General features: G+C 41.9%; 3 protein-coding genes across 9 annotated transcripts; 2 read left to right on the forward strand and 1 right to left on the reverse strand.

Moving 5' to 3' along the window:
• The first annotated feature begins 134 nt into the window (after positions 1-134).
• On the forward strand, positions 135-11,590 carry LOC135492746 (uncharacterized). 7 transcript variants are annotated; one of them, XM_064779379.1, is made up of 10 exons: positions 135-155; positions 4,815-5,148; positions 5,869-6,678; positions 7,237-7,301; positions 7,586-7,731; positions 7,911-8,124; positions 8,453-8,612; positions 8,865-8,993; positions 9,217-9,350; positions 9,600-11,590. In XM_064779379.1, exons 2-10 carry the CDS (start codon positions 4,873-4,875, stop codon positions 10,309-10,311), a joined length of 2,646 nt encoding a protein of 881 aa, XP_064635449.1. In that variant the 5' UTR covers positions 135-155; positions 4,815-4,872; the 3' UTR covers positions 10,312-11,590. The 7 variants fall into 7 exon arrangements, with proteins under 7 accessions (XP_064635449.1, XP_064635442.1, XP_064635445.1 ...); XM_064779372.1 differs by lacking the exon at positions 135-155 and adding an exon at positions 1,177-1,302; XM_064779375.1 differs by lacking the exon at positions 135-155 and adding an exon at positions 1,191-1,302 and having other exon boundaries at positions 4,801-5,148.
• A 2,010-nt stretch (positions 11,591-13,600) lies between these two features.
• On the reverse strand, positions 13,601-16,438 carry LOC135492492 (zinc finger protein 62 homolog). Its single transcript, XM_064779000.1, has one exon. It carries the CDS (start codon positions 16,436-16,438, stop codon positions 13,601-13,603), a length of 2,838 nt encoding a protein of 945 aa, XP_064635070.1.
• A 7,340-nt stretch (positions 16,439-23,778) lies between these two features.
• On the forward strand, positions 23,779-27,138 carry LOC135492789 (vitrin-like). Its single transcript, XM_064779433.1, has 6 exons — positions 23,779-23,901; positions 24,374-24,517; positions 24,753-24,997; positions 25,302-25,461; positions 25,769-25,939; positions 26,378-27,138. The coding sequence occupies exons 2-6, from the start codon at positions 24,382-24,384 to the stop codon at positions 26,560-26,562; spliced, it is 897 nt and encodes a 298-aa protein (XP_064635503.1). The 5' UTR covers positions 23,779-23,901; positions 24,374-24,381; the 3' UTR covers positions 26,563-27,138.
• The last annotated feature ends 590 nt before the right edge of the window (positions 27,139-27,728 follow it).

Below are 27,728 nucleotides of genomic sequence, written 5' to 3' on the forward strand. Positions count from 1 at the left end.
ATTATGAATATTAACGAACAATATTGATTTTTGATTGTCACAAGGCTTTTACTTTCTGGGTTTATATTTGGTCATGCTTGGTTTCATGTGATTTGTGGGATTTTCTACTCATGTGAAGGCACTGTGGATATTGATTTTCTACTGAGTTTTAGCAGGTAGTTCAAACTTGGTTTTCTCGATGAGATATGAGACACTTCCTCTTTAATTATTTATTGCACAATCACATATTATACATGTTATATAGTCTATTGATGAGGCCTACATTTGTATATTTCTTCTTTGCATTGACCATGGATGATGGTAGGTCAGAGCATAAACTCTAGGTTCAACAGGTTGCCCTGTTTATATTTTATTTACAGTCACCAGGACAGGTATATTGCTGTTGGCTATTTGAACCCATCCTAAGAAATGTTAACATGAATTCCAAAGATTCCATACCTTTTATATCAAAATATTTGTTTCAAGTAGTCTGCTGCTTCAGTTTGAAATTGATTCTAATTTCTACTGCGTCTCTTGGATTAAAACTCCAACCAAACCAGCGCTCCAGTGGATAATTTTCTAACTGACAATATTTTTAATAGCCTCACACAATATGACCATTTTCCAATTAGTACTTGATATAGTATGCCAAACAAGTGTACTGTTTTCAACACAGGATATTGATACCTGGCGCATACAAGAATCACAACGTTTTGTCATATTGTGTGAATCGACTGAACACAATTTTATTTGAATAGGGGAAATTTCGTTTCCATTCTTCCATTCCATGTTTTTCTTTTTGCCTCAAGGTGATTTTATTTTCATAATAACCTTCTGACCTAGAATTACGTTGGTGGTTGCTCTTCTTGGTGGTGGCATTTTATGGAAATTTTGAGACATCACAAACATAATGATTTCATTGACAACTGCAGGACCCAGGGGAGATCATTAATAGTGTATTACTGGTGAGAGCTTATGGTTGCCCATTGCATTTCACATGGAATAGCCTCGCTGAGTGTAACATTGAGTTGGATTATAGATCGATGGGGTTGCAGAAATAAGAAGATACAAAATCTGAAAAAGAGGCTTTTGTGAACAAGTAAGGCCATGAAAATATAGTAGATGTAGACATAGGTTCAGATGATTGTCAACTGAACACCAAATGATTTCCGAGACAGTCCCCACCTCATTCCAACAGAAAAAAAAGAGCACATGGTTTTCTCCAGTGCAGCTTTCTTTAGCTGTTTCATTCTCTTGGTGATTACAGGTTGAAATCAACATGAAGCCTTTGGATGCATCACATCAAAACTGCTGTCCACTGAGGTATGTCAATCAATACATTACCATTCCATTAGGAACAGGCTTTACTTCCCTCCCACTTGCAGGAAATGCAGATTTTATTTATTGCCACTGCATAAAGGTATTGTTCACAGTGATACCTAAGTACACAAGGCCGCTAGTGTAGTGAGTGCATCACTTAGCAAACGTATTTGTGAAGACTATGTCTGATAACATACAGGAGTTACTTTGATGATATTTTATGTATCAGCAGAGATTGCTTAGCTGAAAGGAAAGCAGGTAGGTTGGTTGATTGATATCTCTGTGTGTGCTGCCTTTCTAAGTTTTTTTCTGATATCATCACATCAGGCGAATGTAAATGCGCAATTGTAAACAGACAAAGGAGTTGTGGATGTGAAAAAGTGTGAAAATCTCGGTTAGCGGATTCGGTTGATTGCTTGGTGAGGTGGGGATTGCACCAGTGCAATTAAGCTTGCAAACCACTCAACTACAGGAGCTGGACAAGTACTGCATTCTGTCTTCTAAAGGCACCATCATGTAGGCCTATGCCATGTAGATGACCACCGAATTTTAGCACTTTGTGGTATTTTGTTAAGCGAGATGTTCTGTCATATGAACATTTTCTCTGTTGTTTATTGCTTGAGGCACACTGACTATGTATATTTCCTTTGTTTCATTTTATGTCAGGTGTGCAGGTATAAGCCCTGTTGATGGACAGTATGTAGAAATCCATCTTTGCTTGTTGAGCTGCAGTGGTATTGTTTGAAAATCTGCTGATGACAATGTATTTGAATTAGAAAATTGTTGATTCAAGTTGTGTTGACCCGAGGAGGTCAAAGGTCATGAAGAGTCCTTGACCTTGGATTTATGTTTGATAGATCTCCTTTGTTCAAGAGAACAATCAACCTCGGAAACTTGCCTCTTGATCTTCTCAAGTGCAAACTTGTTGTAGTGAGATCTACTATTGACTTATCTGAAGCACCTTGTATACTCAAATATGTCAAACTGAGAGTGAAAGGGGAGGGAAACTGGTTGGGAAAACCTGTACCAAAGTAATGCTGGTCACCCAACCAATTGCCCAAGGTCACAAGCGTTGTGATGTGCCTCGTCTCCAAAAGCAGGCCTAAACCAACATTTCTACCCCTAGATGAAGCCACCCCTTGGAAATGATTGCAAATATCGAAAGTACGATTTCACTACATTGATTAATTCATTAATTGAAATGTATGATTTCAAAAATATTGAAATTAGGCCCTGAAAAGCTTAGATTGTTGAACTTCTATTTTATGTTTACACACCTGAAACTTGTAGTGGAAAACTGACCAAAGTGATGTAAGGTAACCACTTGTTGCTTGAGTGCCTCCCCTCTGGTGCTTCCGGGTCTGATAACCTCAGGTAAGCATTTCATTGAAGTCAGGTAGTTGATGAAGAACTCTTGGCAGTCTATGCTTCATTCTCTGTTTTACATGTTTCAGAATAAACTCAATTTAAGGCACTGAGCATCCTACACAGTGCATATCAATGTCGCTCTGAAATGTGTTAAACAAAAAGTGTGTCAAAACTTGACCTCTATCTAGTATTTGTCTCTACTTGGTTGATTAAGGCCTATTGACTGGGTGTTATTGGCATAGTTAGGCCAAATAATTGCCAACTATCAATTTCGATACAAATAACACACTCTTTCATGCACAAATTGCCCTCTAATTAGCTACCCAATTAATACTTTTGTAGGCCGGTTGAAATATAATAGTTCCAATTACAAGTATATCCTGGCTTTTTTATAAGCAGGGAAGCCATTCAGACCAGTCATAAACATAACTTTTCATTTCCGTTGACCCACATTTAGCCTACTAAAAACACACAAAATTATCAATTTCTGCATGAAAAGTTTCATCACACAGTGAGCGAGACACTGTATAGCTTAAAACCATCTAAAATAAATAGCCTTTCAAAATTGCCTGTACTGCAGTCGTCAGCATAGGAATCATTGCTTCCCATTGGTTATTATAATGATTTTGGTAACCGTCTGTTGAGGAAATGGTCCGTCAAGATGAAAATTCGGTCAAGTATGGCGAGAAATGATTCATCAGGCAATCATTTTCTGGCCTCACTTAAATCAATTCTCCATAATTGTCCAAGTGGGATAGATTCGATTGGTGTCCGATCTCGAGATTGCTTCGAGTAAATGGTCGTCTCAATTGCAGGTATAAATTTTTCTTGCTTTGTTGGGTTATGTGCTAGTGGTGGCAACTTATTCAGGCTGGAGATAACTTTGAACTTGGAGAGGAGATTGTTGAAGAGGCAATTTTCTCTCAGAACCTTGCGTGTCAAGATGCATTGTTAAGCTCTGATTGCTTTCTTTCCATGTGTAAGATGAGATGTGAGGCTGGTCGGCTTTGAAGTGTGGTAATCTACTCAGCGCCTTTCATACTGAGGATTAAAAATGGTGTCGTTTTTCCTGGTGCCATTTATTAGAATTCTATCTATGGCTGGCTTGACATCAAGAAATCTCTGAGTGTTCTATCTGCTCGTGTGGATGCAAGGCATAGACATCTCTATACTTCTTGTGTCATTTTCCCTGTGATGACACTGCAGGTCCAGGAAATGCACAGGTTGTCATTGTCACAATGGCATGAAAGACAAGCTAGGTTTTTGAAACCATCTGACCTGCAGTGTGACATTACTTCACACTTCGTCTGAGCGTGTTCTGACCTAAAAATGAATGATTCTACTTTTTGGTTATTTTGTCAGTGTCATATGCACTGTCAGTGCGCTGATTCAATCTCAGTTAGTCGATACCTTCAACTGATGCGTAATCCAATGTCATGATATAAAGATAGAGAAGAGTGCAAGATCTGTGTTCCTTTAATTGTAACAATTCAGCTACATTGTCGACAGCCTCCTTTGGACTAATTTCAGTTCCACACCGGATCTTCCCTGGCAATCTTGTTCGCTCCCCATCAGTTGAGGTAAAATCATGCCAATTTCACGCCATCATCTGCCAACAGCATCTGTTGCTATGGGAACCAGGAACGAAAAGAATATTGCTAACATAGAAGGTTTCCCTCTCATGCCCAGCATTGGTTGTGTAGGTACACTTAGCGAACTAAAACAACACCTCGTATAACAACTGCCTGGGCTGGGGTCAATTGGTCAATTCAGTAATTGATAGCGGCAGATATTCTGAAATGCTTCTCATATCTATGACTGCATGTGCCACACCAAACCATCCTTTAATCAGCAATCAGTGATATTCATGAAGAAATTAGAGGAATACTGGCCATAGGACACCACCCTGACCACAGTGCTCAGGGGCTCTGGCAGAAAGCTCTGGGACAGTGGACTTTGTCACTGATCAAAGACTGACTGTTTGACCTGCAACTAAATAAAAGTGACATTGCTGGGTATTGTTTTAAGTGATTCCATTTTGTTCAGTTTCTTCCTTGACAAGTATCGAAGTTGTTGGATCTGCTTCCAACCCTCGTTATCAAGGATTAGATCAAGAAGTGTAAAACCATGCAGCTTTCTATTTCCAGTCAAAACTGAGACCATGTTGGATGAGGTCGAAAGAGCCCACTTCAGAGTTATGACATCATGACAAATATTCAAGATCTCCTTGACGAAGAATACAAAGAATTTGCCGACGTCGTCCTCATTGAGAGTCCATTCATTCTCGTTACGCCACATCAGCATGGCATACAGTTCGTCAGAGCAGCGTTCACGCCCGACAAGTTGATCATTGCTGTAACAAGCGAGAAGGAAGAGGATGCTGGGGGTGAGGAAGATGAGGATGAACTTGAGTTGATGAAGCTGTTACCTCTGCCATTCATACAGATATCAGTATTGGACAAGAAGTGCAAGCGAATTGAGGTACGTCAAGCTTGACTTCGTTTTCTCTGGATTTTTCTGTGAATTTGGAGTTAACATAGCTGAATGTGCATGGCATTCAGTATTGTTATACAGTCAGAACTTACATGCGAGCTTACTTGACAGGTTAGGACTTACTAGACATAATAGAGCTCACTGAGAGGTGGCTGGTGAACAATCTCAGCATGTCCTGATACATTGTGATAGGCATGAAAAAAACATGATCTCTTTGAGATGAGTTAACGTTGTACTTTTCTATTCAAAAGTATCTTAGATGAGTGAGTAGAGTAAAGAATTTTTTAGCTTGGGGGATTTGGTGGAGAACTCTCGGTGGTTGTTCTTGCTCATGATCTTATTCAAGATAACACTCGGTCTTCTGCTTCTTCTTCAACATGAACTGCCTCTGTTCCTCATTGCTTTCTCTGCTGAATATTGCTCTGCATGGTGTCGTTCATGGGTGCTTGCAGCAAACAAGCCATCTTTATTGCAGAAAATTGTACTTTGTATTGCTGCAATGTGCAATGAAAATATCCCTTGTCTGCAGGCAAAGTTTAACATTGCTGCAATTTGAAATATCAAACCCGATGTGCAATGGCTGATTCTTTTGCAGGTATCTGCAATGATCGCCCCTGCAAGATTCTGTCACATGCAATAAAAATTGCTTGTTTGCAAGTGTGCTTGGCCAAATGACTTGGGCTCATTTGTTCTCCGTTGATATTTCAGGTTCAGCTGTGTAACAATGAGATTATTTACCTGGAGTTCCGTGACGGAGGCTCACAGGCATTGTGGAAGGAGTGGGAGAGAAAGATAAAGATTCTCAACGGTAAATCTCAGGGCGAAGAGAGCCCGTTTAAAATCGACCCGAAACTTCAGGCGATTGCAGAAAGTGCGGGTAAATCTCCAAGGACTAAAAGGGTTAAGAAAAAGAAAGGTGAAAGGAAAAAAAAATATAGGAAAAAATCCCGACACAAGGAGAAAAACATGGACGATTTGAATCAGTCTGACGAGGGGAATAATTCTGATATGGAGTCAAATGCTGGTGTTGCTGCTTCAAAGAGTACAAGGAGACGTCGGAAATTAGGAAGGGGGGCTCCAGTGAGGTTACTCAATGTGACTCCTGGAGCGGAATCTCATAGGAGTGATCTAGTCGGGGATAACAATATCTGGGATAGAGACCAAAAAGTCGATAATGCTGCCCGGGAAGCATCGAGAGCAAGGTGGAGAAAACTTGCCATACAAACGCGCTTCGTTTTTCACAGATCACGAAAAGTATCCTTTGGTGTTTCTGAACTGTTTGCAAAGGCGTGGACCCCTAAAGAAAAAGGTTTCCAAAGTGGTATTCATAGGGCTGTTTCAATATCTGGAGTAAGATCAAGGACCTTGCTCGACGAAGGGGACCAGCAAAGCGACCTCTCATTCGAGGAAAGGCAGTTACAGAGGACGTCATCGCTACCTCAGGTGTTCGAAGGAGAAGCTACGTTTCTGGAGAGTCCACCATCTAGTCAAGCCAGCTTGGTGAAGGACGGTTACAAGGTAGGTTCGTTGCGACAACAAGTTAGTCTCAGTGTGGAATCCCCACTAGGATTAAATTAGAGGTGGGGAATGATGAGGTAATGGGAATACGGAAAGCTCGTGAGTCTGAGATGTCCTGTGATAATATTCTTCTCAGTAAAAAATGTTGTGTCTTTGCTTTGTCTCCTCAGTTACACTGGGTGTAGATGTAAGATAGGCAGACCTGTTCTTCTGAAGAAATTTCTCAGGTCTTCATCCAGTACATGATACATCAGAGGTTCTCAATGTTTAGAGGTTCTCCAGTTGGTAATGAACCTGTCGACCATGTATGAAATATACCCTCCTTGCATGTACATTTGTACATTGTGCCTGGCTGAGGAATGTTGTTGTTGTTATTTGTTGCACCTGTGATCTGAAACATGATTCAAAACAAGTAAAGCCTTTGCCGCAATGCCGGGTTGGTTTACGCTCTCACAATCTGGAACTGCAGTTTTAAATAAGGTTGTACGCCAAGATCTAGGGACTCCTTCAGTCTCTTCCTGTCATTCCATAACTTGACACATTTTAGTATCATTTCAGGTGGATGACAAAGTTTCGTTCAACCGTTTTAGGAGATCTGCTTCCACTGATCAAGGAAAGTTCAGGTATTTAAAAATGTTTGATTAGCTCACTTCTTGGGAGCTTATACGATACCGTGGCGTCCGTCGTCGTTGCCGTCCGTCATCGTCAGTTAGCAGAGCACGTTTCATCACCACTAATATTTAGAAGAATAAATGGTTAATTAGCATTGATATCGATATTTTGCTTTGGCATCAATCAGATTATTAGCTCACCGCTGGAGAGCTTATATGATACCGTGGCGTCCTGGAGTAAAACAGTATGAATCTAAAGGTGTTGACTTATGACGTCTGTTCGACCATTCTTTCAGACGTCCAAGTTTTATGCCTCCCTACGACCCTGACCGTGACCGGCTTATTCAAGAATCCTCCAACGAGAGTATATCCAAAGTGTTTAATGATGTGAGACGAGAGTCTCAGTTCCCTTCTTCCAACCAGGACGACTCCTTAACTTCAAGTAAGTCTGTGTGATTGGGGGAACTCAAATCGGTCATTTAAATTCATTTTTTATGCTCAAATATCACATCAATTAAAGTCTGATTCCCACCTTTATAATAGACAGGAAACGCTTGTTAAAGGGACTGTATTTCATCATTTATAATTTAAAAATAAACAAAAAAAATATATATATTTCAGGTCAAACAAAGACGCGCAAGAGTATATTACACCGTCTGTTATCACCAAGTAAAGATAAACTCTTCTCGAAGAAGAAAAATAGTTATCACCTTCAACCGCCGCCGCTTAAAAACTTGGCGAGTGGTGGCAATGATGACCATATGCCAGCAGACGACACAGGCATGGTTTCAGCCAAGATTGATTTTGAGATCTGTTCACCTATGTCTTCAAAAGGGTAAGAATTCAGCCTGAAGATTTAAGCTGGTATCAAAGTTATAATGATTCATCCTTGGACTTGAGTGATGAAGAGATGGGAGCAGCAACACTTCGTACCGCCTCCCTTGATTTTCACGATACATGTTTTAGTCTTGCACAGTTCGGACAAGATGTAAGCTGGCAAATCAATAGTACTGCTGTCTATCTATCAAAACTCGAACTAAAACTAGTAAAAGCAGCCGATATCATCCGAGCATAAAATGAATACTTTCTGCTAGTGACAGGAGTCTGTTATCAGACTACACTTGCACATTTTGGTTTTGATTTTCTCTAATTTACCTTTCTAGGCATATGGATGAGGAAGTTTTCAGGAGGAATATGATCTTGTTTGTGGTGTCCTTGAATGCTATGACAGTGGCTAGAGAACTGACCTTGATTGTCAAGAAGTTATTCTTCAACATTCCTAGTTCAGAGCTGACCGACTGCCTCTGGACGAAGAAGGATAAGGTAGCAAAACCATATCTCCCTCAGCGTTAAAACGTACTGAAAACTTGAAAGTGTACTAGAATGTCATACTCACTGTGTGTGGCTACCATTAGACACGTTCAGCTATGGCTAGACTAGTCACTATATGCTGCACTGGTGTTTCTAGACTCCTTGTTCATATGATATGGAGATTGATTGAGTATCTGGTTATTGCCATCACTTCAATGACTCCACTCAGTGTGTACTTGATAGTAACCTTTCTTTACATTTCAGTACCAAAGGGCTCCAAATATCATGACGATGATAGACTTTTTTGAGAGGATAGCCAATCTCGTAGCAACACAGATCTTGAACGGTCACACGGTGCAGGAGAGAGCGAAACTGTGCAGGAAATTTATATCGGTGGGTAATAATCATATTGCTGTATTGTTGGTTCTTTCAGTGGTTGTATTTGATAGCTGCCTTGGGATATAGTCAGCAGAGTGATTTAGCTTCAGCCTTGTCTTGAGGGGAGATCTCCGAGATGTGAGAGAGAGGCGGTGAAGGTTTATGTGGGATAGCAAAGTCCCACCTTATATGCCCCTAGTGCTCTTTTGTGATGGCTCATCTCATATGTCACTTTTAGATTGCCGAGAAGTGTCACCAGATTCAGAACTTCAACTCACTTCGCTCAATTCTTGGTGGACTTCAAATCACACCGATCTATCGTCTCGAGGCAACGTGGGGTTACATCATGTCCAAGTATCCAAAGAAATACAAGTAAGTCTTTTCAAATATTGCACGTTATCTTTGAGCATATTAGACAGAGCAACGCACTCTCGTTGCTCTTTTGAAAAACACTTCCAGTGATAAATCAATTTCGCCTTTTGCCCTGTCTCGAAGCCTTGGTGGCAGCAAACAAACACATAGTTTTATGGACAGTCCCGCAGAGCTCTTTGGTGTGTTAGGCTGAGAACAAACCGCAGTTGCCAGTGTCTATAGTTTCTGACTCTCTGAATATTGTTCCAGGTCATTCCAGGACCTTTCTGACCTGATGAGCCATGAAGAAAACTTTGCCAAATACCGCAGTGCATTAGACAATGCCATGGATAATCCGCCGTGCATGCCTTTTATTGGTGTCTTCTTACAAACTGTCCTTGCGTTAGATACCGCAAAGGATGTAACGGGATTAAAAAAGAAAAAAAGTGACTCGAGAAAATCTTCGAAAGTTTCTACTCCAGCTGTCACGTTACAATATTCTGAGGAGCATGTCAAGGAGAGTCCAGGTTCTCAACGGCGCGCGTCCATCATCGGTGCAGCTAAGGACATGAAGGAGAAAGTAATACATTTGTATCACAAGGTGCGGCACGATGAACATGATGATAATATCACATCAGTTATGGAAGAAGACGAAGGGAACCAATCGGATCAGAACAATAATGCTGGTCACTCTCAGGGGAATCAGGATTCAGTGAGCAAACGCAGCAGTAGTGGACAGCGTCATCGCAAGTTAACTTTATTTGACTGCAGCGATGACGATCTGTCAGACGACGGCCATCAAAAGCCGGCGTTTCTACAGATGAAACCTAAAGATATGCTCTTCCACTACCAGATCGCTGCTCTTCCATATAACTTCCCCAGTGATCCAAGTGTGAGGGATTTCCTCTTGCATGCCGATTACTTTCCTGACGAGGAAAACTACAAAATCTCGTTACAGAGAGAACCAATCAAGCCAAAGTAATGAATGTTGTGTGAAAGAGCTAGTCTAAGTCGAAAAAATCTGAGTCATGTCTGTGGTGGTAGCAACAATACCTACTGCCTACTGATGAAAGCTATTGTGAGCCACACAGACTGAACTATCACTTGGTGCTTTGAGCAACTTACCACATTGAGGTCAGGTTGTAATTGTATTGAGAGTGGGATGTTTGAACATGGTAGTTCTCGGTCTAGTCAGGTGTTCTCTTGTTGAACTTCAGATGGAGTTGTGATCTGTTTGACAGTTATGTGTATGTACAAACACAGCCATTTCAGATGTAGGGAGGAGGTTGATATCACTGAGTTTCATTAGGCTGTCTATCCACCAGTGGTTCCCTTGTGAGCTCATTGTCTCTGTAGCATGTTGCCTGCTACAACCGATGAGAATGTCCAATAAGCCAAAGGTTGAGTTTTTGTGTGGTACTTCACAAGGTGACAAGCAACATGGAAGAAGGAAAAGCTGCACAAGCCAACACGGATGTCCAGACTTTGATAGAGGTTGATGACATGTGGTGATATGAATAAAGAGTAGTAAATGCTTTTATCTAAAACTCCATGTACATTTACACTTGGCCTTTCTGTACAAAATTGAAGTAAAAGCATTTGCTAGCCTTTATTCATATCACCCATGGTCACTCCAAGTAACCTTGATTTCTGAATGCCATTTAAGTTGATTTTTTTGTTATTTTATCGATTTATACATGTATGATTTGATTGATGATTTAGTCATTGCCTTGTTTATTATGTTTTATATGGGTTTTTGCTTCTTATTTGAGGATTTCACATGTTAGCCATCTGTAAACTGCCAAATTTTCACGGGCATTTAATTTTTTTGATTATTTTACAAATGCCCTCGAATCCAAAAAATGAAGTTTTTGATTTGAACTGAAACAAGTCTGTTATCCGCCAAACAAAATTTTTCCCGCATGTCAAAAATTATCTGTCAAACTGATGTATCTCTGTATGACACTTGTATCTCAGAATGATAATATCATAAAGCATTGGTAAAATAATTTAGGAACACGGCCAAAGTGTATATCCCAGTTGTGATGGATTTGTCCTCTGTGTAAAGAGTACTACGACCTGCATTCATTTCAGTGAACTACAGGGTGAAATAGACGTTCTGATTAATGCCTGTCAAGTGCTTTTAAAACTGTTGAGAGAGAATGTTGATTTTTATTAAAAACTATGTAAGTGCGTTTGTCCTTTTGCCTCTGGTGGCTGAATAAGAGGCAAATGAGTATTTTATAAGGTTCTGAAATAAATTGCAGTTGTTAGAAGAAAGTGTTTACTTTTTTATTGATTTCACCTAGCTTGCATATCTGATGGAATCTGGATAATGCGCATCAGTCTTTCTTGAGTGAGAAAGACATTGGCTGATATTTATAAAAGACTAGTAAATGCTTTTACTTTAAACTTCATGTACATTTACACTAGCCATCGCTGTAAAAAACTGCAGTAAAAGCATTTACTAGTCTTTATAAATATTAGCCAAGTCATGCTAGTTGCTCAAACCCGACCGGAACTGGCAACTGGAATCTTGAAGGAAGACCATGGCACTTATGACCTTGATGAGGCAACTTAACTAGTTGTGTGTTGACAGAAGCTGCCCTTGCTTGGGAGGCCTGGGAAGCTCTATCAATGATGATGTGATGTCATGGCGTAGGAGGATTAAGTACGCCAGGTATTAAATTCTACTGAATTTGCATTTATAAACCAATAAAAATTCTAATAAATATCTCCTCATTTAAAATGCTACAACTAAAAAGTGTGCTCCTCTCATTAAAAAAATGAGTAAAAAATTGACAAATTGATTCTGGTAAACTTTTTTCAAAACCAAGCAAATGTCGATCGATTATTAAATTCATTTAAAATGCAGACTCGTAAAGAATAGATGATACACACGATAAATACACCATTCCATCGAGAGTGCGATCAATTTACCATTGTTAGTGGGATGTTCTTTATAACAGTGACATGCATGATTGATGGTCCTGTTCACAGTTTCTGCCAATAATAGATATTGGCAGTTGTCATGGTTCTGCTGCAAGGGTAAATATCGTACTGTTACCAGGGGGCCAGCTGCTCAATTGGGACAAATGCCATCTTTTGCTCAAACAAGTGTTATCTCCTTCAGTACATTTCATTTACGATAGTAGCCTTAGCACTTAATAGCAACCTTACTCCTATCGCTTTCACATGAAGATATCTTTTTTATGTCTCGTTGCTCATTCAGTTTCTTCCAGTCAGTGAAAAAAACGGTGGATCTAACTGCAGGGTAAAATAACTGATTTTTCATGAGGGAATTCATTAATCTAAAAGACCTTATACTATATAATCCCAAACTGCTATAAAATTAATGGTCTGTTTATTTTTGAACAATTTAATTTAACTTGACATAATAGTACATCTACAGAATTACCAGGTTACAATGGTTTTACAACAATCTTATTGAGATAATTAACAACTACATGTAAAGGCGTGTACAGGGGATCCCGATGGCTGAACTATCCATTTCATTTGGTCTCTTCATGTGCCTGTGCCACCATAGTTTTCTGGGACATCTTGTAATATGATATCACCTTTCCCCAACAGAGTACTAATGTCTGCATTAGCTTTCGGTTGTGACAAAAGACAATCATGTTGTTATCCATAGCCCACATGTCATCTGACACTAAAAGGCCATTAATAATTCGCTGAAATGTCATCAAAGATTCATGATTCGTCACAACTGATGTAGCACTTTTGCTGTTTACTTTCTACTTATATGTGATGTTGTGTAATTGCCCAGTTTTGGGGCAGACCCAGACAAAGCTGTAAATCGTAAATCCATTAATTATGCAATCCTTAAAAGAGGGATTGCAGTATGCAAACTCCAAGGTATAAAAAATATTCAGCTTTAAGTTTTATTACTAAGAAATACATTAATTTGCTGGAATTCATGAGAGTATTAAGAAATGATGACCGCACTGTCACTAAAACTGAGACGATTAAAGTAATCTTTACAGGTATCTGTGTCTTCCTTCATGCGTGAGAGGCTGCATCTTGGTTGCTTCAAAGTATTCCTTCATAATCAAACGATGAAATATTCCTAGGATGCCAGAGTCATTTAGATAACTCTTTTTAAAGCTGAACCATACATCATCAACAGCCTTAAACTGTTTTCAGTGCAACAAACAGAGTCATGTTTGTTGCATTTCGTTTGAGGTAGTTTTTATCCGCAACAAGTCCTTAAATTCTAATTCAATTCGAAAGAGGAGGAATGCAAGCATTGCTTAAAAGTGTATAACATGTGATGAGAATTCATGAACATCCAAACAGGGCTTACCACAAAGATTACACTGCCAAGGGTTGTTCAAGTTGTGCAAACCCATATGCAAGTAATACACTGTCTTATCTGTAAAAACTATCTTACAAAACTTGCACATGAACAATTCCTTCTGCTTCAGAATGAAATCCATTATCTCGGTGTTACCGTCACTGTCCACGTTCGAATCCGCCTCTGACACTCCTGAGGGAAGTACCGTAAGGGCTGGCCCTTGCCTGTCACTGACACTGCTGTCAATGGACGCAGGGCGGTTAAACTTTCTCCCTGGTCCGGAGTTATTCAAATTCCATGCAAGGTTAGAAATGTAAGCTTTTCCGTTCTCAGCCAACAGGGTTGCTGGTTCCTCAGAAGTATGCCTTGATGGCAACTGCTTTCGTTGCAGTTTATTCAGTCGTTCCAAGTCTTCAGAGCACCGGCGCTTCCGTACAAGTCCAACTCTTCCTTCTGAACGTTCATGGCAGCTCTGCGTTGAACGAGGTCGAGTGATCTGAATGTCTATTGCCTCTCCCCCGAGCGAGTCTTCCCCATTCAGGAGGTGTTCACCAAATCGAGGATGACCACCTCCCCGACACAGTAATGCCGTGTGGACACCCAATTCTGTTCGATTCAAGAACCTCTTCCCACACCTTTGGCAAAGGACACCAGTCATGCCCATCTGCCTGTATGAATCAGTCGTCTGCCACGCAGGTTTCCCTGTCATCATGACTTCACGTAGTCTCTTCTCCATCTCGAGCTTGTGTGACACATGACCAAGATGACGTGTGACGGAAATGAGACTTCGGAATTCCACACCACACACAGAGCAATTCCATTTCTGACCCTCCTTGTCATAAGTAATGGCATTTCTGTCATACTGGCCAGTGTAGAATTCTTCAGCGATTTGATTTTCGGAGTTCAAAGTATCTATACTACAGCTTCGTTGTCTACCATGTCCATTCGCCTCCGTATTGGATGAGAGGATATGACAAGTATCTGAATTTGACCCGCACGATCTGGTTGATGCGCATTCAGATTGGCCAACATCCACTTCCAACTGACTGGTTTTCGATCTTCCAGATTGAATCCCAGGTAAGTCTTTATAAAGAGCATTCAAAATACTCTTTTGCCAGTCATCGGACTGTGATGTTCCACTGTGGGTCGACTTTGGACTCCTACTCAGCTCGCTCAGGTTAATTGTAGATGATGGCTTATGGGCCAAAAGAAGTAACTCTGACTGTGAATGCATCAGCATGTGCATGGCCAGGGTGTCCTGATCCTTGAAGGAGCGTCCACACACTTGGCATGGGTAGGATATCGATGTCTGCGGAACATTGAGAGATGACCCATGCAACCCCACCCGAAGCAGACGATTCAAGCTTGATTTCTGGCTGTATGCTTTGTCAGCATGTTCTTCCATCGTGTGCATGGCTAGAGCATCCCTGGTCACGAATGTGACCATGCAGTGTGGGCAGACAATCCCTACTGCTTGAGCATAAGACTCATCCTCACCAGGCTCTGAACCTTCACCGGGTTCTAGTTTCACTTGCCGCAGTGACGGAACCTTCCCCGACATGATTCTCTGCTTCTGCGACTGCTCTTCCATTGTCCGAGCATGGTACATCATGTGCATGGCGAAGGAATCTTGGTCTTCGAGTCTCTTCCCACACAAACCACATTTATATCCATCATTCATCAGATTCTGTAACATGTTATTGTTCAAGCCTCTTTTCACCTCTTTGCCAAGCACCTCTTGCGTAGATGATCCTCCGTCACCGGACTCTGCATTTTCACTTGGTTCATCATCCGGGTCGATTGGTTCTTGTTTAATAACGACGGGTGGCACCTTTACTTTATCACTGTTTGTTACTCCAACACTTTTCTCAACTGCTTTAGCATTGCTCTCCACTGGATCCGGTCCTGTAACACCAACAGCCGCATGTGGCCCCAAGGGATTCGTCGTAGTGGAATGCCCAATTGTTTTTCTAGCTAAGTCGTTCTCACTTTCTTCTCTGGCGATGTCCAACATATGCATGGCATATCCATCACGACTTGGGAACACTGTCCCACAGTGGCTACACTTGAAGAGATTCTTAATTCGCATGACCTTCTCACGATGTCTTGGTGAGCTGATGTGGGTGCTTAGAGCAGCTCTACTGACAAACACAACTGAACAGATCTGGCACTCCAATTCCTTGCCACTGGATCCTAAACTTTCCAAATGTTTACTCAAGTGGTTCTGCATGGATTCAAATCCTTCGTGTTTCTCGTAACAGACGGAACAAGTGTACATTGTTTGCTGACGCGACTCCCGAGGAGCATGTTTTTCCCGTGGAATCGTACGTTGTTCTGAACTTGGCTGGTGTACCAAGTACTCGTGCGTTAAAAGTGTCTCCAAGTTTGCTAATGTCTTACCACAAGTACTACAGCCTCTGAGCTTCTCCTTCCCATTTGGACACTTGCCACGATGCTCACCCAGTTTCATCACATCTGGGAACACATCTTGACAATAAAAGCACCTAAGTGGGAGTCCATGTTTTGCTATATGTTCATCCCAGTCACTCTGCCCTCCGCATTCTAATTTACATATTGGACAGTTTAAACTTTTTAAAACAAACAAAGGTTCCCCTCTCTCATCTGCTTCCGATGTGCTGTCGTCTGCTACTAATTCCTTCTTTATCTCCATTTGCGCTTCGAGAGGAGAATCTTTCGAGAGGAGAGTCTTTTCATGACAAGAAGAGTGACCTGGAGAGTCATTTCTCTCCTCGGAAATATCACCAGACGATTGGCTCGAAGTGTCATCAGACATTTTAACAATATTGTCAGATGGCTGATGTGTAATTTTGAAAACACAACACTTTAGATGGTGCTACCAGCTCCTTTTTATGAATACAGTTCTGCTTTCAACCAGTGCGAATGTTCTCTTTCTTGGTCATCAGCGCTGCAGAAAGTTGATTTCATTTTGTGTCCTGGGTGTCTCTCATGTCCTTGAAATGCTTGTTCTCTACACTTCCTGATGTTCTTTCTGCGATTTACTGGTCACGAGGTGGGTACACGTAGGTAATCTGAAAAACAGGAACAATGCACCAGCTTCAGTTCACGGAAGTTCATTCAATCTAGCTAACATGCTCAATTCTCACCAATCCCACGACTAATTAATTGCAACAGAAACGGAACCAGTTGGAGGGTGTTCAGGTTGTTACCCTTGATATCAAAAATCTTCTTTATATCGCCTGGCATTTGGAAGCAAATAATCGTACTTGGCAAATATTCAATTATTCATTGAACTTGTGTTATGGGAAAACGACTTTTATTTTTAAAGGTGTGTTATTGTCGATTAAAGAACAGCGCGGGTCGAACCGCGAGGCATAATTCTTAACACTTCTCTGAAATATAAAAGATGTTTTTTGTCTCCCGTGGGTGATATTTATTTCAAATACTTATTGTTTAAACAAGGTTTTATACGTTTTCATCAACATTCACTTTGGGGGAGGATGTAGTCTTTCAATGAATTATTGAAAGACTGATGATTCTGATTATCGATTACGTCATAGTTATTAACACTGCATAAGAGACTCTGACCATAACGCTGAATTGGGTGACAACAGACACTCTGGGTTATGCATGTGAAGAAGGAATTGACGAGTAAGGAACCCTAGAAGTGCTCTTCGACCCTATTGAAGTTTTCTTGGCCAACGGATTCCTGCGCGCGAGTCTCCTGTGGCCCAGAACTAGTGTACTAATTGATCTAATTGGTTGAATGCCTGCGGACAGCGAGAGGAAACAAGAGTCTGGCCAAATTCATCCAACAGCATGTAAGGAAAGAAGCGTGGTATTGCTGTCGCGGGGTTGCAGTGTCGTCGGTCTCGTATGTGACTTTGTGTCAAAAGACAGGGTTTTTTATACGGGTTGCTAGACCTTCCTCTTGGTGTCAGCAGGATGAAAAACTAACCGTACCAAGCCCACTGGTGTGACCAGTATAAAGTGACCTGCTTGAGTGGAGGATGTTACCAGCGTGCGGCTTCTTATGTCAAACCTGAGGAGGGTGTCACTGACTGAAAATGGAGGACTTTCACCAGGACAGGTATATTCTGAGTTTATTCGATAAGTAAGGAAAATGTTACGTACCTCTCTTTAGTGATTGTGTGATAAATCCAGTTTCTTTTCCGTAAAATGATATGTCATCCCGGCACTGATAAGCATCCAACCAGCTGTCCGCGAGGAACACAACTCAAATCCGTCTTCCCCGAATACGTACTCCTACATGTATAAAATACTGGAACTACTAATGGCCCGTCTGCATCCTGAATAATTGATAAGGTTTATAAATTACTACCTATTAATTATTCAACTAGTCAAATGTGCCGAGTGCTCCATACAGAAGCTTGCCCCCTTGGATTACCCCAGCTCATAAAAAATGCAGAACCGTATATGGAATTTTTAATGATATAACAAGCGTTCGTATTCAAACTCCGCGCTCAGCTGGTTAATTATTTAAAGACAGATATGGAGTTTAGTTTGCATATTTGCTGTGCCTGGCTGCGAGGAAATCTCCAGTAATTAGTTGGTTTAAAATTTCATGTGATGCCGTTTCCCCACTTTGAGTACATTGGCGATATCCATGGCAACGAGAAAGCACGTTTGGGTTCATGTTGGCTTGGCTGCAGCTGAAGACGGTATCTTCGGATTAGATAAAAAATTAAGACAGGCAAGAGTTGTCTGAATTTGATATATTCATAGAATTACCTTGACCTTCAACTCTGGGTCACGTCCAAATGACCTTTAGAATTGTCTTCCGCGTTTCCACTGACAAGTCTACTCTTATGAAATCGCAAATCTTCGGACGCTGGTGGTACAAAACATCTTGGACCAAGTATTTTTCCGAAAAATGCCAAATTCACTTTTCCTGTATTTCCTGTACATTTCTGCACTACGCGGTAATTTGTACCCATGGAAACGCTGAGCCAGCTCTGAGTACGGTTGTAAAGTACATATGATTCCGCTGTCAGCTGATGATTGGAGGGAAAGGACGTGCATGCATTTCCGAAATCTCAGCCTTGCAGTTTCCGTCCGACTTGGCAAATTTGGCAAGTGAGGAATGCTGGTATCTGATTCGCTGTAAAATTGATGCCTTTATTTCATTCGTAACCACATATACCTGTTTTTAAAGCATATGCTCAGGTAAATATTCGTTGTATTGACACACTAATAACATTAGTTAACAAATGTCAACTGATCGTTTCTTTTTCTTGAAAGTTCGAGATATCATCGATAATAAATCGTTGGCGCTTCCAAATATACCCTCTCGCTGTGAAACACGTATACCTCACAGCGTTCCCCCACCGATTGGAACTGACTTCATAGTTTCAACAAACTTTCAGGCTGTTATATATATTTGAAAAAAGCATCGAATTTATCCAGGGAAAACTTTCTGAATTATTCACTCAGCCCTCCGCCTTCATGAAATTTTAAACGCAACTTGAATAATACCGCTCCCTGGGATTTTGCTTGTCTTTATAGCTTGCCCATCCGGTATTCTGCCTTATACATATTTTATTAACCTTTAGGCCGAAAGCGAAAAAGTCCCGTTTTCTTTAATTTTTTCCCCGTCAGTAGGCCCATGTATGTCGGAAGGGGTTACGACCTGTACGCTGGTGTTTACGCTTTAGACTCTCCCATCAGTTACACTTCGGGCCGGGTTAGTGAGTCGTCATCATATTCATAGAGTGTTTAAACCATGAAAATTTAGTGTGCGTCTCATTTTTTTAGAACAACAGTCTACAGCATATGGTATATCTACATCAATTTTGATTACAGGGGCCAGGGGCGGAGAAAGTCATAAAGCTTCATTAGTTTCCGTTCTGCAAAATACAGTTCATTAGGAGGAGAGAAGAGCGTGTTTGGCATAAAAAGCCTCCTCTGTCAGAGTTGGCCTGAATTATTGATAAAGCATTGTACCACATGATGCAAGAGAGGAGGTGAAATGAATAAATAATAGACTCACTGTACAACAGCTGTACGACGTATGTACAGAATTGGTATCAAAAATTCATTAGTGCTAATTAGACGCAACAGTTCTGATGGGTTAATCAACAGCTTAAATTGGTCTAATGTTCAGGCTCCGCATTCGCACTCACTGACAGTATCGCCATCTGTCAATGCTCCGACACATCAACCAACATCTTTTCAGTTTGTACACGCAGATGGATATTGCCGCATCTGTAGATGTATCAGCTAATCTCAAATGTCATCTTATAATATGATCCACGTTTGCTGAGATCTGCTCCTAGTCGTTTGAAATATCGAGAGGCGGAGTATGTTGAAAACAACTGGTGCCAGGATGGGGGAAGTTGTTCCATTGTCCGTCCTTGTGAGATGATTACCATGGTACAACCAATGATAAACGAGTAATTAGAGACATGCAGTCGACACACCTGCAGTTGACAATCCCCTCAAATTGGTCAACTGACTCCTATATCTCACAGTACATGGAAACTTTTCAAGCCTGTGCGAGGAATGTATTTATCACTGACCCTGTCTCCTGTCTCCTCATAGGCAAAAGCGTTATGTTCTCGGACGTATCGGAGTGTTCCTGAACTACCGAGAGGTTGGATTCCAAAATCGCAACGCCTGGAAACCAAATTTCCGGGGTTTTGGACCCTGGTCTGATACTTTTCTATCTGGTTCAGTCCTTCTAGTCAAACTCTCCTTCAGAAGCCCCGTAAACTCCTCTGCAATGATACCATCAACTACGTGATTGTCGTAGCCAATCGTGACGTAGATTTGTCCTTGAATGGTGGCGATGCAAATTGAAAACATTGCTAAGCCTACCATGTGTTCTGCGCTCATGAAATGCATTCCTTTAACCTGGCACTGTCTTTCTTCTTCTACGTTCTCTGTCCGCTCCAATTCACCCCTGTTTCTTATAGATAACGCGTAAGATTTCTTTGACGGAGTTTTCGACACGCGAGCCAGGAAATCGTTCACACCATTTTTACGTCCTAGCATATAATTCAACCATCTGGACCAAGAAAACACTTGCGAAGATCGCAGTTTCTTTTCTAAAGTTTGATGCAGTGATTGAGCTGGTGTCCAAACATCTTGAACCATTTGGCGTGGTTTGGGGAGGCTAATGTTGATGTCCAACATTCCCTCGTGATTGCCAGGCGTATTTTGGGGGACGTCTAGATTAGATCCCCGTCTCATATTGCAAGTTACTAGAGCGTTCAGTTTCAGCGGAACAACATTGCCATGGAAAGCTTTACTTCTGAGAGTATCTTGTAAACTCACCGCAGCCGCTGCTAAAATAACGCTGGTAATACTGACGCGTTTTGAACAACACACCTGGAGCAAGATCTCAGTTTCTTTCTCATCTAAAAGGAATGTAAATACACCTGTCTTTCTGATCGAAGCGCGGGGTTTCAGATGAGTCTGTATCCTAATACTGGTAGAATCTGGGCTCAGGAACGGCCTGTGGTAAAATCTGTTGACTATTGCAAGCAACGGAAACTCGTACAGGCGTGGTTTCAGTTCCCTGTAAAGATATTCCGGCGCTGGCAAGAGACGCAAACCTTTGATATGATCATACTTTTTCTTGACATTAAGAACGGAAGTCGATGTGTCGTCTGCGCTAGCGGAAGTGTCGATATCACCGGAAATGTGCATTGCATCGTTTGTTGAACTGGACATGACACTGCTGACAGAAGTTGACATGATACTAGAAGACATGTCGCTACATGACGTACCCATGACGTCGTCGCTACCGACTAATGCTGACATGCCGGATGAGTCACCGACGGAATCTGACATGGTAGATTCGTGATACACGGCATTTGTTAGAAATCTCTGAAAGTCTTTGAACACACCCTCCATTATTGATGCATCATCCATGATACAGCTGTTGAAGGAGAATATAAAAGGGAAAACGTAGCGGCCGTTTTCCCGCCTTGGTAGTGTGACCTTGACCCGCCATTGGGGACCAGACGACAGGAAACGGATACTGAGATTTTTCTCAAATACTTCTTTCCAGTCAATAGTGGGCACCATTTGCAAATCGTAATTAGGTTTACCTGCTATTTCGGTGAAATAAGTCATAGTCGATTTCCCCCTCGAGATCGTGATAATACTGCAACGGAGTAACGGATGACGACGCCAGAGGGAGTTGAGAGCTTGACGTATATGAGTCTCCGTGACGTCCTCGGTACTCTCAATGAACACGGCGTTCACATTCACACCAAGACCAACCTTATTTTGGGCAGCCCATAAAAACTCCTCGTATAGATCTAACCTCCTTCCCTTTCGTCCCAACCGTCCGAATTTAATCCGTATGGCCTTCTCATCTGTCCGAATGAGATCTAGAATCCACCAGAGAACTAAGGTGACGGCCGTCGCGATGGCTATGAAAGTGATCATGGCTGCTGCATATAGTTCATCAGCCGGTACGTCGAAACAGTCAGCTGAACCTCCAGTTCTCTAAGAACAGAATATGTTTGAAAGAATGATGAATATGTTCGCTCTATTGATCCATGTGCTCTATTCCGCAGGAATGCGTGTAGGTCTACGCCGGGCTGTCTTCACACCGCAGATCTTGGATGTTCCACTCAAAGATCAGAGAAGAAATCTATGATTCAGATGATACACGCATATCTTGGACTGGCCATGCTCACCGGTAGAAGGTACTGAACTTCCACCAGCGGTATTGCCTCCGTAGCCTCCGCCCATACGCACGTTGTCTGCAAGCTGATCAATGTCAATACAATATTGAGGTTCAAGATGCATGAATAAAGATGCTGTAGAGTGCCCGACTGGTCTAAAAAGCGGAAAGTGTTGAGATCAGCAGTTTTTGCGGCTGACAGAATGTCGCGAATTTCCTTCCTCGATCTAGATACTTCCGATCCAAGATTCATCGTTCATCGCGAATCTGTATTCCTACATATTCCTGTCCATTCTGACGCAGACGACATAGTAGACCACAAGCTGTGCTTATTGAGAATGATTGAGCACAGATTGACTGATTTCCCATCGGCCTTTACATGTTCCTGTGTGTACTATGACGTTGTATACTTGCATTCACATGTCTTGATGAAATCGGGCCTGGTATTATTATAGGCCTACTTGTATGTATGTGGTAGTATTCATGTTTGACCTTATTCAAATACCTTAATCGTTTCGTTTACATGCGTTAATTCAGGTGCAATATCGAAGCAGACGATGGTCGTGAATAGAAAATGGGGTCAGCGACATATCCTTCAAAAAAGCTATTCAAACATTCATCCAGAAACCTCAATATACGCCGGAAGAGTATTTTCATCCTGAACTTCTGGGCCTTTCACTCGGCACAAGCCTCAGGGTGGTTTAGCGTAAAGGACAGACATAAAAAAATGTGTTATTGGTCATCTCCTTCAGTTACGTCTGCCGCAGTGACATTCACTCCGGGAAATCCATCTTCTATCCGGGTATAAAACTCCCCGATCATGTTACGGTGTATATCTATTTGCGAAGCATACCCAATAATATTGTTCAAGGAGGTCCTCTAATATAGACGTCCAAATTCATGACCTGGATTTTTTTTAAAAGTCATTGTTAACTTGCATGAGAGGTGTCTGAAGTAGTTGTCTAAAAGATCTCGAGAAATTGGCACAAGTTCGAAATGCCGACCCCCCCCCCCCCCCATCCCGCGAATGCGGCGATTAGTCAAGACAATTTAGTGGGGGAAAACATTGAAAGTTCCATTTTATAAGATTTGAGGGTTCATAAGATTCTCAAACAATGTCTTTAAAAGGTCTATGGTTGTTCTAGTCATTGAACGAATTAAGACAATGAAATAATAGCGAAGTTGAGAGGTTTCAGGGACGATTTCCAGTTTCTTGTCTCAATCTGCACACTCTTCATAAAACAATAGTGTTTTAGGGCCGCGTCGGCGAGAAGAAGAGGGGGTTGTGCCACTACGAAATTCGGAGACTATAAGATTCGGCCCGACTGTTTGTCTCCGGTTCTCCCGGACACGTTGGGAAAACCCATTGACGTGGCCTTTTGAAATATCAAGTCTAACTTCATTAGTTCCTAGAAAAATTATCATCTAGATCAGTACGAATAAGTATTCTCTCGGAAATGCTTGATAAACAGGACGACTGACTCATGATAACACTTCTTATCTCACGATAGGCCTATATAAACGCTCAGAAAGTTTCAAAGACAAACATTGAGCAGGCGACACCGACACGGCACAGCTCTACCACTAGCAGAAGATATTTAAAAATACTGTTGAATAAGGTAGGAGCTCATTACCTGTGTTCTGATTATGCCATTGTTTTATCGCCGGTTCTGTTTCTGCCGGGTAAAACAGAATAGTTCTAATGCGCCATATAATTTGTCCATATTTTTCTCGGCTAGACAAACACGTCATTACAACATACATCATTTGCGGGCATCGTGCTAGGCGGACAACTGCAAAAGTTGACAAGAGTGGCGCCAAAGTTTCCCAGGAGTCGTTTTATCAACATGCGTTAGTCACTAACGGAACGTTAAATGAACTTGGCATTATCGCTTTTGGTCCATACAATTTGGGAACCAGCCGAGAACAGATAGAACATGACGTAACGGCAAGCTGTTTGTGCACCGTCCTGACAATATCAGGCCATTTCACTCGATACATACTTACTCTCGAAAACATGCGCACTGGTCACTGGTCCCAAATCACTTAGCAACTTTATTCAGTCATTCCCATCGCCATTTCTCATTTCAGCATCAGCCATGAAGCTTTTGATGACCCTTCTGGTCGTAGCGACTGTTATGGATCTCAGTTTGACGGCTCCTCCTACTGGCAGGAATTTTGGTTCCTTCATTGGCCGAACATTCTTGAAGAACAGGGCAGCTGTGCCACGCCTTGGTATGTACCTCATCGCTTGACCCTCCATCACCATTGATGCTTTTTGTCATCTATGTTGAATTTGCAACGCAACAGCTTCAATTTCATATTTTTATGCTCTCAATAACTTACCGTCGTTGTAGCCAATGGCCAGTCACGTGCTCATAATTTGCCATGCCTGTGATGTTTCGATGTGCTTGGACCAGCAAGTCAAGTTAGATACGTTTTTTCTGATCCCCATAATCCATTTCTCCAGGTGCTGTCCCCAGGGTCTCGGTTCAGGCAAACGCAGCTAAACTTGACCAGTTTCTAATGAAGACATTCGCCACCAGCTCTATCACTCCCCAGGGCGGATCAGGGCGCTGGGCAGTGGCCAAGGGACACCGGCCTAGCGTGACTACGAACAGAGGCGGTGAAGACATGTATGATGTCCTCTTGGTCATGGACAGCAGCGGTAGCATCGGATCTGAGGAATTCATCAAGGCAAAGCAGTTTATGACGGTGAGTTTCGAATTTCGTGCCCTCGTGTTGGCCCATCTGCTCGGTGCGTTTTGACTGATGTTCCTGTAGTAGGACCGTCATCACACCACCACCACCACCACCACCACCTGCCCACACACAGTGCACACACTTTACCAGCAAGTTTCGCCTGTAGAGGCCAAAACGGCAATTCCCCAGTTGCATTCACACGAAAGCTGAAGTAGCACTCGATCCGGTATCTAAATTCATTGGGTTTGAAGATGACTTGGCTCATCACAACTATACCTTCGTCTTTGTTTTATCTAATAACCACTATTCATTTCAGGACATCGTAAGTCTCCTCCCTTCCACCATCAGCCGGGACAACACCAGGATTGCTTGCATCTCATTCTCAGAAGCCAATAAAATCAAGACAGAATTCGGCTTCTTGACTCACACCAGCAAAAGCTCCGTCATTCAAGCCATCAACCGCATAACATATCAAGGTGAGTAAAATCTGGTTCGGTTACTTGGTTGGTCCATTTCTCGCCAAAAACACTAGGAAGATACTTCGTGCCCTGTCATGGATATAAATGTTGCAAACATTAGACCTCGTAACCCGGTTGAGAATCACGGCCCGGTCTGGTTGAACGCAAGTGTCTTTGAACGGAGCACCGCAAGAGCAAATAAGACCTGACTACGGGATGAGACAGCCCTGTCATCAACAGAATCCTGACATTACCGTGTTATGAATTGTCGCCTTCATCCTTTAGTGTCATGCTTTACTAAATCTTTCATCCTTACATTAAACAGATGGTAGTTCAACACACACAACTCAAGCCCTGCAGCGAGCCAAGACCCTGCTAGAGACGACGGGCCGACGCGGTGCTCAGAAGGCACTTTTCATCGCAACTGACGGCCGATCCAACGGAGGTGGCAACCCAGCTGTCCCTGCCAACCAAATGAAGAACTCAGACAGAAATGGTAAGTGTTTGTTTTTTTCTCAAGCAGTGTGATGTTCCTGCAGTGTATGACTCATTACATTGTGACTTTGGCGAGGGTCATGCCCCGTTTGTCATTGTGACCAAAAAGTTCATACCATTATACAATATGAAGGACGTAGTATATATCGGAAGCATCCAATACATAATCCTGACATTACAGTGTTGTGACAATGCGGCGCTGCTTACAAGTCGGCAACAATCCTTCGGTATCAGTGTCCCGGATATATCAAGATCAAACGAGGATTACTCAGAAAATAAGTGTCTTTCATAAGGTATCTGATCGTGCGAAAACAATACGATCTAATTGACATTTTGTAGACCAACAAGTGTTGTCTCGTATACGTCAGATTCGTCCATAGTTCGGTCTCTCATTCATCAAACCACTTGAGATTTATCGTTATTTCGTACTTCGTTTCAGACGTCAAAATCGTTGTAGTAGCAGTCTCTCACAACGTGAATGTGCAAGAAGTCCAGTCCATTGCCTCGGCACCAGCTGCAGATCATGTGTACTACGTTAACACTTTCACCGAGGCCACCCAGGTGATGGGTGTGGTCAGGCACAAGATGATGTCAAGAGGAATGCTGAACATCCGGCGGCAATAAATGACCTTTGCGGCTTCGATAATACGAGCTGATAATCCGCTCACTGCACAATCTGATAACAATACTTCATCAAATGACCTTAGTCTATTGATTCCCTCCAGACTCCGTTAATACTGCTTGTGTCAACTTGCCCAACGACATTCTTACTACTTTAGACGCGGTGGTTGCGTTCTCTCCAGTGTGAACAGTATTTAAATGTCCTAGGATAGAGTCACAGAGGGCCATAAAGGATCAAATTATACACTTCTTAACATCTGAGGTCAGCATTGTGTGTCTGGTTGTCCATAGAACCATACTTTTATCTTTAACCATACAAGATTAAGAAAGCACATTACCGGCTTTCTCTAGGTGAAATTTAAACCTGTAATTCGAATTGTGATATAAAACTTTTGCCAGTGCATGTACATGTATATGTATAATTAGTGAACCATATCGAAATCCCAGTGTTCCTATAAATTTTCTTTGTATAAAACGCACGGTTGATATCGAGGTTGTGAGCTTTTTTATTACTTTGTAAGCTATTCTATTAACAGCCATGTTTTTTGGCTTTCGATAGAAATAAACGTTTATATTTTATACTATAATTCGTGACTTCATACTTTTTCCAATCAGAAGACTGGACAGGGCCACACATGCCATAGCTAGCAGGGGGGCGGCTTGCCAAAGTAACATAGAGAAGGGACATGGCACATCCAGAAAAGACTTGGTACTCTCTCTGGCAACATGGCGAGCTATGAAGGGGAGGGCACTTCAAGAAGAGATATGGTGCACTAATGTCTCATTGGCTGAAAGTCATTTCTGCAGGTAACAATATAGAGCGACAGTAAAATATACAGGCCCGTTGCGGTTGAAAGCCGAAATGAATAGAATTCTATTGTACAAGGGAAAACCTTTCTGGGCCATACTGTAGAGTTTCGAGAGTTTCCTCATCCGCCACAGGCAAGGCGCCACAGGGAAGGACCCCAGCTGACGCCATCTGAGCTAAGAAAGTGGAACGACCCGATTACTTAAAACTAAAAATTACCCCGTCGTGGGGTGGAAATTTTCCCGCTTATGAAACCCCAAACATGGTGCTGACGACCGTTGCCGATCACATCTTTATTCCAATCCTATATATACTATCCACGACCTATACTGTGCAAATTCTCTCGGCATTACCCCTTACG

Source organism: Lineus longissimus, chromosome 8, assembly GCF_910592395.1.
Source record: "Lineus longissimus chromosome 8, tnLinLong1.2, whole genome shotgun sequence".
In the NCBI taxonomy this organism is placed as follows: domain Eukaryota; kingdom Metazoa; phylum Nemertea; class Pilidiophora; order Heteronemertea; family Lineidae; genus Lineus; species Lineus longissimus.